The sequence below is a fragment of the Apostichopus japonicus genome, chromosome 13 (assembly GCF_037975245.1).
Source record: "Apostichopus japonicus isolate 1M-3 chromosome 13, ASM3797524v1, whole genome shotgun sequence".
In the NCBI taxonomy this organism is placed as follows: domain Eukaryota; kingdom Metazoa; phylum Echinodermata; class Holothuroidea; order Aspidochirotida; family Stichopodidae; genus Apostichopus; species Apostichopus japonicus.
In genome coordinates this window covers 8848129-8860790 of record NC_092573.1, presented here as the reverse complement: position 1 = coordinate 8860790, position 12662 = coordinate 8848129, and the positions used below count along the sequence as shown (strand labels likewise).

Below are 12662 nucleotides of genomic sequence, written 5' to 3'. Positions count from 1 at the left end.
TATTTATATATATATATATGTATATATATATATGTATATATATATATATATATATATGTATATATATATATATATACATATATATAAATATATATAAATATATATATATATATATATAAATATATATATATATATATATATATATATATCATAACAATGCAATTAATGTTCTTTCTTTTTAGCTAAGGTTCTTCCAAATAACGGATTTTAATACATACATATTGTAAAAGAAAGTGAAATTTCCCAATTTGCTAGGTTCATGAGATTAATTACATAGATAAACGGTTACTCGCTAGTTAAGCGTTATGTTGGTGAAACTAACTGAATATCTTATCTTGACTTATTGCAATTATATATAAATGACTACTTGGTAGTTCTGTTTTGCTGAATTTGTCAAACCAAAAAAATATATTGCTGTAAATATATAAGTATATGGGTTTATCTTACCTCCGTTCGTTGAAGGCAAGCAACACTTCGTTGGAAGAGCAAAAGCCAGAAGAAGAAGACAGTTTATGAGAATATAACGCGTCATTTTAAAACTTCTTGATGGTTCTGTATTGGTCTTCTATTCGATAGTAAATAGGAATAAAAACTGGAATGCCTTAGTTTTACCATTTTAGCCGGATACCTGGATCATGAAGTTGTTTACATGTTTACAATGATGACCTTTTCATGAGACGTCATTATTAACTTAAGTTTATTTACCAGGTACTGACAGTTAAAGACTTCCAAGAAACACGTGACTCTCAGTAAGAAATAAAACATGTTTTCGTCATATGTTAGTAGTTACAACAGATTTAGTTTAACATAAACAGGTGCATGGGAGCAACTTTATTTAACTCTTCATCTCTATATTTTACCTTGAATTTTGATGTTTAGATGGATTTCTCTTGTATACGTTCTTCCTTGTCGCGCTGGGCTGGTTTGTATTGATCTATACATGGTATAATATCCATAGTTTGTCAAGTAATGGTGTGACTTCTGACTGACACCTCAGCAACTGTCTTTATCGGGATCGCCACCAACTAAACCCTAGATAGCTCTGTTGGTAGAGCACTGGCCTTATTATCGTGGTGTCTCTGGTTCGAATCCGTTCCCAGCAAAATAAAGTCTTTCCTTTTCTTTTACGTTCCCATGAGTTAATATATGGCTTAAGTTGTATAATATTTTCCGAATTTAAGTTATATTTTATGATTAACATACACGACATGGTGCCATAGCTGTTAACTGAAACGACCACCTCTTTCACCACACCCCCCCCCCTCTTTGTTTTGGACGCAAACAAGAAGACCAATAATTCTATTAATGATGTAATAGCATCACTTGTTATTGTAATTGATTAATCCCATATGCAGAACTATATAGAAGCGTTTAGTGTTTGATCATTCCGTTAAACGTATTAGGAAATTCGTTTGTCAATGGCATTTCATAATGTCTACATTGTAATTTCCCAAGGATCTGGGCTTGATTGCGAGTGGATCAGTTAAGTGGCCTGGTTTTCGTCCCAGTGTGACTTTACTTAAAGACAAAATGTATCGGTCGCTTCTTCTCTGACTTTCGGCTACATATAATATGTAGTTTCTTTTCCGGCTTTCAAACGGACTCGTGATAATCACGGGACGTAGAACATTGTCATGATCATACAATTACAGTCTCGATGTAATGAGACTTGAGGTTGAGAGTAGACAAGTTAAGTTCTTTGGTTTAAGTGTCTCTATCTTAAAAAGTATTGAAAAGAAACAATATACGTATCTAATGCCGAATAATTGCCAAGTTTATAATAGAATTGTAACATAATGTGCAATAACTAAGTAAGGGAAGACGATTGTGTTGCTTAATATATTTCCTGTGTTCACAGTGCACGTGTGCAGTGCATATCACCGCAGTATGTATTGTTTGTTACGTGACGTAAAATCGAAAAGAACCTATCCTGGCACAGCAATAGCTAAACGTATATAACTGTATAATCGCCAATTATTTAGAGGAAACTTGTTTTTCAATCATATATAGATTCAGTATATGGCAAATAACTGAATAACTCAACCAGAAATATAATTTTTTCACCGGGTAAGTTTTCCTTCATATATCTCATATATATTTTCATAGTACACGGGTGCATTGCTTGGTTTTAATGTTATATGAAGGAATACAGGGATCAACCAACCAGGTTATACATACGTCCTTTCAGCGTATTTACCTACTGGTTCAGTGTCAACACTGTTAATATTCTACATGAAACAGTGAAATCGAGGTTAGAACTTCGTTTCTTCGAGGTACTCTTCTAGTTGCTTATCTTTCTTTTCTTTTTTTTCGCGGAACGATGACGATCTTATCGAGAGTAAGAGTATTTCTTCCCGACCGTATTTTATTCTTTTTAAGCAATGAAACAAATTATATCGATTGAAAAAGAAAAAACACGACAATAATAATTTACAAGAAAGTAAATACGCATTTATAATGAGAACAAAATCAATGGTCACGAAGATTATTTTCTGCTGTAAGTTGGCAACAGAAAATCGAAAGTGAATCGAAAAAGTCACTTCCGGCTTGAAAAGCGGTGGTTTTAAAAAAAAAATTGATCAAATATGGCGGCTCCCATAGGCCTTCAAACTTTGGATCATATCTGGAAAAGGATTGTATTTTGTGGAAAATGGTGTTGATTTTTATAATCTGCATATATTCCGGCCCAAGAATAACTTAAATCATTCTGTGGATTTATGCCTCCTTTAACAAACATTAAAACAGAGCAGACAAATCAATGACACACACGGACATGTGAAGTTCAATTTCAAATTAAAGAAATTATTAACAGAAGGCCAGCGGAATTCTTGGTGTTATACCGGAACATCTGCCATTAACATTATGTCCATGCTGATTAGTAAATGAAATATATCGCCAGGCTGGGACACCTTTTTTTTTTAGTTATACTTTGATACCATGCTTCTAAGCACTATTACTGACGGTTGAACAGTATGAATATCATGTGTCTATCAGATAAAGTTTATAAAGTGTTCAGACTTACTGTCAGTACAGTTGATTAAAGGCATGATATCAGAAGGACAGTATATAGTGGTAACAACATTGGGAAATTGTCCCAACTGGCTGAATATGTTGCTCTGCTGTTCATCCGCTGGAATGGTGGAGGACATTCCGATGCCGGCACAACATAATAATTGCTTTAAAGTTGAAAGTGCAACAACATAAAATCGCTTTTGAAATTTAAAGACATCCTGCCGCTTCTCCCCCAGATTAACAGTGGAAAGTGATAAACAATGTGGCTCTACGCAGTCACGTAGTGTTTTGGAGGGCAGCAAATTATACTCTATCAAACAACATGCCTTAATTACTTTGTCCTAAAAACTAAACTAACTCAGGATTTCATGGGTTATTGGGTTTCACGTCATGAACGTAACACAATACTTTATGAAAATATCGATCATACTAGAATAACCCTGTGTTTACATTCAATATATTACTTTAGCAATCAATCAAAAGATAACTAAATCCAAAACATGAATAAACAATGTGGCTCTACGCAGTCACGTAGTGTTTTGGAGGGCAGCAAATTATACTCTATCAAACAACATGCCTTAATTACTTTGTCCTAAAAACTAAACTAACTCAGGATTTCATGGGTTATTGGGTTTCACGTCATGAACGTAACACAATACTTTATGAAAATATCGATCATACTAGAATAACCCTGTGTTTACATTCAATATATTACTTTAGCAATAAATCAAAAGATAACTAAATCCAAAACAGGAATAAACAATGTGGCTCTACGCAGTCACGTAGTGTTTTGGAGGGCAGCAAATTATACTCTATCAAACAACATGCCTTAATTACTTTGTCCTAAAAACTAAACTAACTCAGGATTTCATGGGTTATTGGGTTTCACGTCATGAACGTAACACAATACTTTATGAAAATATCGATCATACTAGAATAACCCTGTGTTTACATTCAATATATTACTTTAGCAATAAATCAAAAGATAACTAAATCCAAAACAGGAATAAACAATGTGGCTCTACGCAGTCACGTAGTGTTTTGGAGGGCAGCAAATTATACTCTATCAAACAACATGCCTTAATTACTTTGTCCTAAAAACTAAACTAACTCAGGATTTCATGGGTTATTGGGTTTCACGTCATGAACGTAACACAATACTTTATGAAAATATCGATCATACTAGAATAACCCTGTGTTTACATTCAATATATTACTTTAGCAATAAATCAAAAGATAACTAAATCCAAAACAGGAATAAACAATGTGGCTCTACGCAGTCACGTAGTGTTTTGGAGGGCAGCAAATTATACTCTATCAAACAACATGCCTTAATTACTTTGTCTTAAAAACTAAACTAACTCAGGATTTCATGGGTTATTGGGTTTCACGTCATGAACGTAACACAATACTTTATGAAAATATCGATCATACTAGAATAACCCTGTGTTTACATTCAATATATTACTTTAGCAGTAAATCAAAAGATAACTAAATTCAAAACAGGAATAAACAATGTGGCTCTACGCAGTCACGTAGTGTTTTGGAGGGCAGCAAATTATACTCTATCAAACAACATGCCTTAATTACTTTGTCCTAAAAACTAAACTAACTCAGGATTTCATGGGTTATTGGGTTTCACGTCATGAACGTAACACAATACTTTATGAAAATATCGATCATACTAGAATAACCCTGTGTTTACATTCAATATATTACTTTAGCAATAAATCAAAAGATAACTAAATCCAAAACAGGAATAAACAATGTGGCTCTACGCAGTCACGTAGTGTTTTGGAGGGCAGCAAATTATACTCTATCAAACAACATGCCTTAATTACTTTGTCTTAAAAACTAAACTAACTCAGGATTTCATGGGTTATTGGGTTTCACGTCATGAACGTAAAACAATACTTTATGAAAATATCGATCATACTAGAATAACCCTGTGTTTACATTCAATATATTACTTTAGCAATAAATCAAAACAAAACTAAATCCAAAACAGGAAAATCAGTTGAGAGGTCATACTTTTGATGAAGCATCAGCTTGGTTAATACAGGGAGTTGTTATGGACAACTCCCTGGTTAATATACAAAAAAAAAAAGGTTCCAACAGTACGTTGATTTTTCATCACTCTTTTATCGCCCTGATGTTGGTGGTGGTGGTGGTGGACTGTACGGTTAATGGAAGTCATTGACAGGTTTACACTGTCGTCATAAACTTGGTACAGTTTCAAGAAAGTAACATAGCGCTTTCATAACATTCTAAATCGTACATTTTTTAACATTCGTAATTTAAAGCAATAAACCAATGATAATAATAATAATAATCGGTACATGGAGGGAGGAATGCTCGGTTGAGGATAAGGGAATAATGAAAAAAAACAAAAACCGACACAAAAATAAACACAAAATAAGGATACAAATATGTAGGATCATGTTGCATTTTACTTCAGTGCCTCAAGAGAATTCTAAGGGCATTAAAAAGACATAATACAATTTAAATAACACTTGTTAACGTTGCGTACATTGCTTATTTTTTGATGTCACAAGGAGCAGTTCTATATTTTTGTCTCAGCTTTTGTCAATGTAACGTTAAATGAACGTGCACACTATCAGGTGAGATTATCCGTATAGGTTTTTATCAGTCGGCCACCTTGTGAAGAATATATAAGTAAAGTTCTTTGAGACTTTATCGTTATAAAACTACAATACGATTGAAGCCTATATGAAGGACTGTCCAGTGTTGTCCTGGTCTTTTGCTAGTATAGCTTGATCTCTTATTGGGGCTTTATCAAGTCTCTGGAAAGGATTAGAGACAAATTTTTCTAAACTGTACGAATTTCACTTCTTCTGTCTAGAAAACAATTTCGATAATACAATAGGCACAGAGAAGCAATTTGAACGTTTAATTGGTGGAACGGTGGACAGCATTATTGAGCTAGTAAGTCAGTTTTGTCATAAAAAGACAGATCGGATGGATTTACACTATCATTCTCATCTTTTTGTGACATGTGACTCCAAATTCTTAAGATAAAGGGATAAAGGGTTAATCTAATGTTTCACACTGTGAGGACACTTGCATGTATCTCGGTATCAGTCCCTAACTCAAGATGTGGGTGATTGAATGGAACTTATTTTGGCTGGCTAAACCCTCCAGTCTTCCCAAGAATTTATCACAGTATAGGTGATCTGTAATGTCACAACAACATGTGTTCTTTAAAAGCTTTATTTTCATATTAATATCTTCTTGTTGAAAGATTTATCATTGAATTCCGATATATTTGGAACGTTTGTTCAGCTGTCAATGTTCACGGTATTTGGGAATTTCATCAAAATGCAACTATATTATAGAATGTTATTTCCTTTGTGTAAAGAGAGTTAATTATTATTTAAGAAAACAAAACTTTCAGCTTAATTTGCCATTATGATATCATTCATTATAATGCTGCAAGATACATTCACAAAATACAATCAAAGTTATGACAGTTTTATCTTTGTCATACCAAATGCTTTGAGGATTCGGTTTATACCTATACTTGCATAAAATTTAATTTTTACTTAGCAATTCACGTTAGCTACCAGAATGTCTCTTTAATTATTTTTCATCGGAATTCTAGCTTACACTTTAATTGTTTAAATTGCTCTCTATTAACACTGAATATGATTGTAGCATTATCACTTAGGCAGCTTTGTTCTTAGTAATTACTGTTTTGATATTAAGTCAAGCTAACCATAAGTTTTCCATTAACTTTTCTTTCTCAACAGGAGCTAATTCCAAAACAAATCTTACTATCTCTTTTCTTGGCTCATTTCCCAATAGTTTGTGAAACTGCCAAAATAGCTTTCTTAACAAGCTGTGTATTTATAGTGTCAATTCTATGTCATATAGGTAATCGTTGCTTCGATTAAGTTGATATACTGTTCTAAACAACTGTTATGCAAATTAGCATTAAGCTGCTTAGTGCCAGTGGCATACTCCTATTAGAGTCTATATCCATCCCCTCGATTGTTCTCCTTCAGGAAAAGTGCCAAAAGCAGCAGGAGAACATCTTTTGTGACCTGTTATCAATCATGATCTAGTTTATTGTGGCTTGCATGTTGAAGAGCGTGAATGGAAGTACATGTAGTGAGAAAATTGGGAGGCAATTTTTAGGCCTCCCAGGAGCAGCGTAGGAAAATTGTTTACCACTGAGTGAAGAGGTTTGAGGAGGCTTTTAATGGGCGTATGCTATCTGATACAATTTGACTATTCGTCTCATCTTTTCTGTCACGGTTCAATCCTAAAGGCTGTATTTCTTGCGGTTAAAAAGAAACTAATTGGATACATTAATAACCTTACCTCGGCTAGTTAATCCCACAGAAATTTAATGAATCAATGGATTTAAGCGCCATGATATGATTTGTTCCGACTTTTTTAATCTGTAGAGTATTTGCGTAAAAATATTTTGTATAGACATCTGTAAGCAGCGGGTGTTGCCTTGCTAATTAAAATTTCCTTTCACATTTTCGGAAGGCAAAATTAGGGATAGTTTGGAAGTCACTCCAAAATTAGTTTCCAAGCAGAGGAGTTACCTCTCGAATAAGCTCTACATTGTTTTAACTTTAATTCACCAGGAAATCGCCACAAGATAGAATTTAGTAGCTGGGCCGTTTGTTTAAAGGCAGTAATTTATTATTGCGTGTGCGGAGGTATATAAATTGTGAAAGTTACTCTTTTTTTGTGTGCCCACTGTCTGTTGGGAGAAAGAGCTATGGATGCTGTCGTGAAACTAATTAAGAGTGTTTTTCATTCGATCATTTTGGCTGAGGGCAGGGGACCTACTTTACAACTTGGGGGCGTGCGTGTTCCTGTTGCTACCTTCGACTTATCTTCTAACCAGCCTCTTTGTTCCGAAGACTTGGAGCGTTTGGAACTTAACAATATACATTGTTTACTTTACCATACGGGCTTAAGTATTAAAATCATTAAAATGAGGGCGCTATATTGACTCCTATCTAAGGTTTAACTGTGGTGAAAGAAAATCATAGAAAAGAAAACAAACGGGAAATTGTGAATTCCCTCCTCAGTAATATAGTCTTTATCAATTAAGTTAAATGTTTTCATATAAAGTAAGCGGGACATTATTTTCATTCATTTATTTATTACCAGCCAGTTTAACATTTAAAGAATTATAAAAGAAGTGAGAATAATATGTAAAAATGCGTAATTTACCAACTGTGATGAAAAACCGTGAAGATTTGATTGGTCATCGAAAATGCTTCATAAACAATACGGAACTTGGTATTATAATTAGGCTTTGTTTCAAATGAAACAAGTATCTACGAGTCAAGTAATATCATCTTTCATTAACTGACTTTGCCGGGAATACCAAAGTGTAATTTTGTAATATATTAAGAGGTTTCTCTTCATGAATTCAAGTGAGAAGACAGCAAGTATATATACATGAACGTTATCATTATTCATTCACAAACTGTGTACATATGATAATATATTTGTCTTCTTTATAATTCCGATTTATTATGCAGTGTACAGTATTTATATGCAATTTCAAACCTAAGAATTAAAAGCGACTACAATAACGAACAAGAAAAAGAAGATACGAGGAGCTGGACATTGTACACACTAAATAAGTGCAGACATGATGACGCCTGTTGATGTAAACCTTTTTTGAGCAATGACTGATTTCAGATCTCTTTCATTTGTAACTAGAGTTTGTTCCTCGTTGAATCACACTTAATGTAACAATACTAGCGATTAACAGGAGAAAAAAATCAATAAGTAAATTAATTAATTAATCAACACACATACAGATATATTTACTTCCTTTACGTAGTCCTTACATTGAATAGATACATATGTATCAATTGTACTACTAAAAAGGAATGCCAGTGAATCAACGGTAAATTTCTTTTTATGTGTGTATGTATTGTATGTATTATGGATCCTCCTGAAAGCAGGAACTCGCGAAGAAGCCTCATTGGCTTATCAAAGCCGCAAGCTGACCGAAGTCAGTCTCTTAGATTCATATTTAAGGTCCATGGTTTCAGCCCCCCCCCCCCCCCCCTCCATCGCCCTCCCACTCCAAGATACACATACACACCTTTTTTATATCTAATTTAGCCATACGAAAAAGCACATTCAAAATTGCTCAACGTTTATAAGGTTAACAAGTTTTAAGACTGATGTTATTATAATGATATAAGACAAAATTAAGTATTTAGTATCAACTATGTCACATGAAATTATTATACATGAAGTGTAGGAATCGGCTCATGATAGAATGAGGCCGCAAAACCTTATTGCAAAGTGAAAGTTATCACATAGTAATCATATACTATGATCGAAATATACATTTCTTTGCTGTGTATTATGATAGCATTTGAAAGAAAACCAGGTCTACCATAAAAGCATCTGCACAATTCTGGTACAATTTTAGACTATTGCTCGATCATCAAAGCTGTCGTTATTGTTGCAATGAACTTTTAAATTTGTCTAGATTATGAAAAGGAACTAAACAGCCAGGTGTTGAGCACGGTCATGATAAGCATATAAAAGATCATAAGCCCACTGGGAACATAACAAAATCTGTATTTGACCACTTGATTGTTGCTGTTTAATATAGGTGTTGTGTCAACTGCGCTGGTGTCCGTTAGAGTAAACAAACCCATTTCTTCATCGGTGTTTCTTCTACTTTCTCTATGTGAAACAGCTTTTAGACGCCAGTGAATAATCTTCACCATTGTTACGAACGACTGTAACATCATCAAAAGCACGGCAAAACGTCCTTAAAAATATAAAATGTTTTATACATGTTAAATGGTATATAACGGAAACAGTGAAATTGTACATGAAAATCTCGGAGTTGTTTAGATCGAAATTTAGTGTTGTCGAAATTGCCTAAAAATCAAAGCAACCAGCTACCCGGTCAAATGATCGACTCTATGTTCCCCTCTTTGTGTCCAGGATAACGCTAAGCGCTGTTTACGATGAGCGATGATCAACGATTATTGCACACATAGGTAGAGCTTACCCTGTTAGCAGTGGCGGAGAAACAGGGGAGAAACAGTGAGCATAAAAATGGCGTTCCACGATAAACAGCCTCCAAACCATGGGCGCAGATCCTGGTGAGCACAGCGGGATGCGTCCCCACCAACTTTTTCAGTAGTGGGGACATGATTTACCATGTCCCCACCAATTTGTCTTGACCAATAGCTGCATTTCAAGTTCCCCTGTATTGCACTTTGGCGCAGTTTGATCCAGCATTGTGCAAATGACATGCAGCAGTTCTCATTTTATTGTATTTTATCCACAGTTGTTAAATATAGGACGGAAATCGCATTTGCGGCAGTCTATATTTGTTTTCTGGGAGAGGACCCCAGACCCATCGTATATACAAAAGTCTACTTGGATTATTTGTCCCTGATTTTCTTTCTGCAAACGCCCATGCATTTCTCCAAACTAAATTTCTAAGCCATGAGATCTAAAACTTAAGGAGGTTTAGGAGCATCATTAGGTCTAGGAAGTGTTATTCTGGCGAACTGGGAGGTATATTTGCCCAAAAATATCGTACGCTACGCGCGAACCCATGGTCGCTCTCCGCTTAGATAGTGTCATAGAACAGACACGCGTCCCCACCATTATCCAAGACTGATCTGCGCCCATGCTCAAAACTGTCGATGTGCGTAGTGTTCGGTTTCGGAAATATCTGGTATATTTTTATTTCCTTCAAGGAAATTTTTGAGTAGCCGTCTGAATTTTCGAAAATTCCCTAACCAACATTCTTCATCATACTTCATCATACTCGTGCAATTTTGACCCGTCTGTTAGGGTTTGAAGGAGGTTTTTCTATATCGGTTGTCCATAGATGATATTTTGTGCAACATTATGTGTATGTTTTGAAGTGAATTTATTCACGAGAATTGTGAATTTTCAAATTCTGAACAGTGGGGCTGACTGATATTGTGGGCCGCGATGAAGAATCACCTACAAAAGCAATGATCCACAGGATATGTGATGAAGTCGAACATGATGTGTGACTGGTGACAATCTTCAAAAAGTTTATAGATGAGAAAAAAAGTATTTGGAAAAAACTTGGTTCTCAGGCAAAAGTGTACATATGGTTGGTCAGTTTCAAGCCCGAGAAGTGCCATTTCCGGTGATCTGGGGGTACCAAAACCAGAAATTTCCTTGTACGCTGTGCGCCAACCATGCAATGGTGGCGCTCCGCTTATATAGTAATACGTACCCCCGGGTTAGAAAATCCTGCATACGCCCCTGGTTAAATGCAGCTTTTCAAGGCCTGGGCATTGCCATTTACTGCAATCTGGGAGGCAATATTTGCCAAAAAATTCTTGTGCACTTCGCGCCATCTTATGGTGGCGCTCCACATAGATAGTGAGCCAGCAGTTATGACTTTTTATTTCATCAATGGCCTGCAACCCCCCCCCCCCCCCCACTTCTGACAAGAAATCTCCGCCACTGTCTGTTAGTATGGAAACTACAACTAGCAGCAGTTCCAAAGTAAGGGAATGGGGTGTGGGGCACGTATTGGGACAAACCTTTAAATTAAGAATTTTTGTTTACACGATATTTCAAAATTGTGACAAAGCTTTAATGTCATATAACCAGTGTCTTACATTCACCATAGTGTCGACATCGACTGGCAGTGACTAACTGAGCAATGTTTCGAAAGCGGCAACTTGCTTTATCATTACAATTGTACACTGTTATTGGCTGGGATTGCAGGCCTACAGAAGCTGCAACAATTTTTAGATACGATTTGAGTACAAAAATACATGTCACTAACTACAGTAACACTTTCATTTTTCTGGAATGCATCTCAGAACCCTATGGGATACCAGGGGCGAAGCCCCAGAAAGCTCAAACGTTTTCATGTATTCCGTTTTCACTCGCGGCGAATTTAAAGCACAATATGTGTGGAATTTATTGCAAAGCCCTGTGGGGCCAGGGGGAGAAAAGCCCCCTGAAGTTCATAGACTTTGAAATATTTTTTGTTCACTAGTAACGACTTTAAAGCACAAAAGCACATGCCAGAAAGAGAAATTAAATTTCTGTGGTATTTATTCCAAGCCTGGAAGCTGTAGTGCTTTCAAGAAAGTTCTCGTGTAGCTATTTCAACTTAAGTACAGAAATGCATTCCAGAGATTCCAGTAAAATTGAAATGTATATCAAACCTGAATGGGGTGGGGGCGCCAGGAACGATATGTGATATTAATGGAAGTTTGAATTCGTAGTATGGCCATATTCGAAACTTGCGTGTTCATATGCAGAAAGAAAAATCGCTCTCGAGTCCAGTGATATATCAATCATTGAGCTGAACAACACTGACTGTTCGGTGACATTCGAAAAACAACACTACAATTTGACATCACGTGACCACAGTTCGACATAAAGAACACAATATTGGATATGGCCCTGTGGTATTGTCATTCCTTTTATAAGCAATACCATCTTCGTGTAATAATCTGTTTATCATTGAACTCACCTTAATTACAGACACAAGTGTCAGGTAGCAGATTGTATAACGCCGGTAAGAAAACCACCAAAGCCAACACACACGTGAGGCCATAAGTTGCAACTTCAGCATCTCCAGCAGGAAAGTAAAACAAGAGCAAATTCATTAA

The 12662-nt window shown here is 35.5% G+C and overlaps 2 protein-coding genes and 2 long non-coding RNA genes across 4 annotated transcripts in view; 1 reads left to right on the top strand and 3 right to left on the bottom strand.

Annotated features, from left to right (window-relative positions):
* The window catches only part of LOC139978634 (receptor-type tyrosine-protein phosphatase F-like), a 16491-nt gene extending 15885 nt beyond the window's left edge, over positions 1-606 (bottom strand). The window contains exon 1 of the mRNA XM_071989007.1: positions 448-606. Within this exon, the coding sequence (XP_071845108.1) occupies positions 448-532 (85 nt within the window). The 5' untranslated portion in view covers positions 533-606. The remainder of the gene's footprint in view (positions 1-447) is intronic.
* The window catches only part of LOC139978641 (neuronal acetylcholine receptor subunit alpha-6-like), a 166957-nt gene that overhangs the window by 96456 nt on the left and 57839 nt on the right, over positions 1-12662 (bottom strand). The gene's annotated exons all lie outside the window — the stretch shown is intronic.
* The window catches only part of LOC139978649 (uncharacterized), a 20998-nt gene extending 8336 nt beyond the window's left edge, over positions 1-12662 (top strand). Inside the window, exons 2-3 of the long non-coding RNA XR_011796989.1 lie at positions 2011-2067; positions 12535-12662. This is a non-coding gene — a long non-coding RNA (uncharacterized lncRNA). The remainder of the gene's footprint in view (positions 1-2010; positions 2068-12534) is intronic.
* On the bottom strand, positions 8139-12662 carry LOC139978648 (uncharacterized). Its single transcript, XR_011796988.1, has 2 exons — positions 12524-12662; positions 8139-9802 (listed from the first exon to the last, which is right to left on the bottom strand). It is a non-coding gene; the product is annotated as an uncharacterized lncRNA (long non-coding RNA).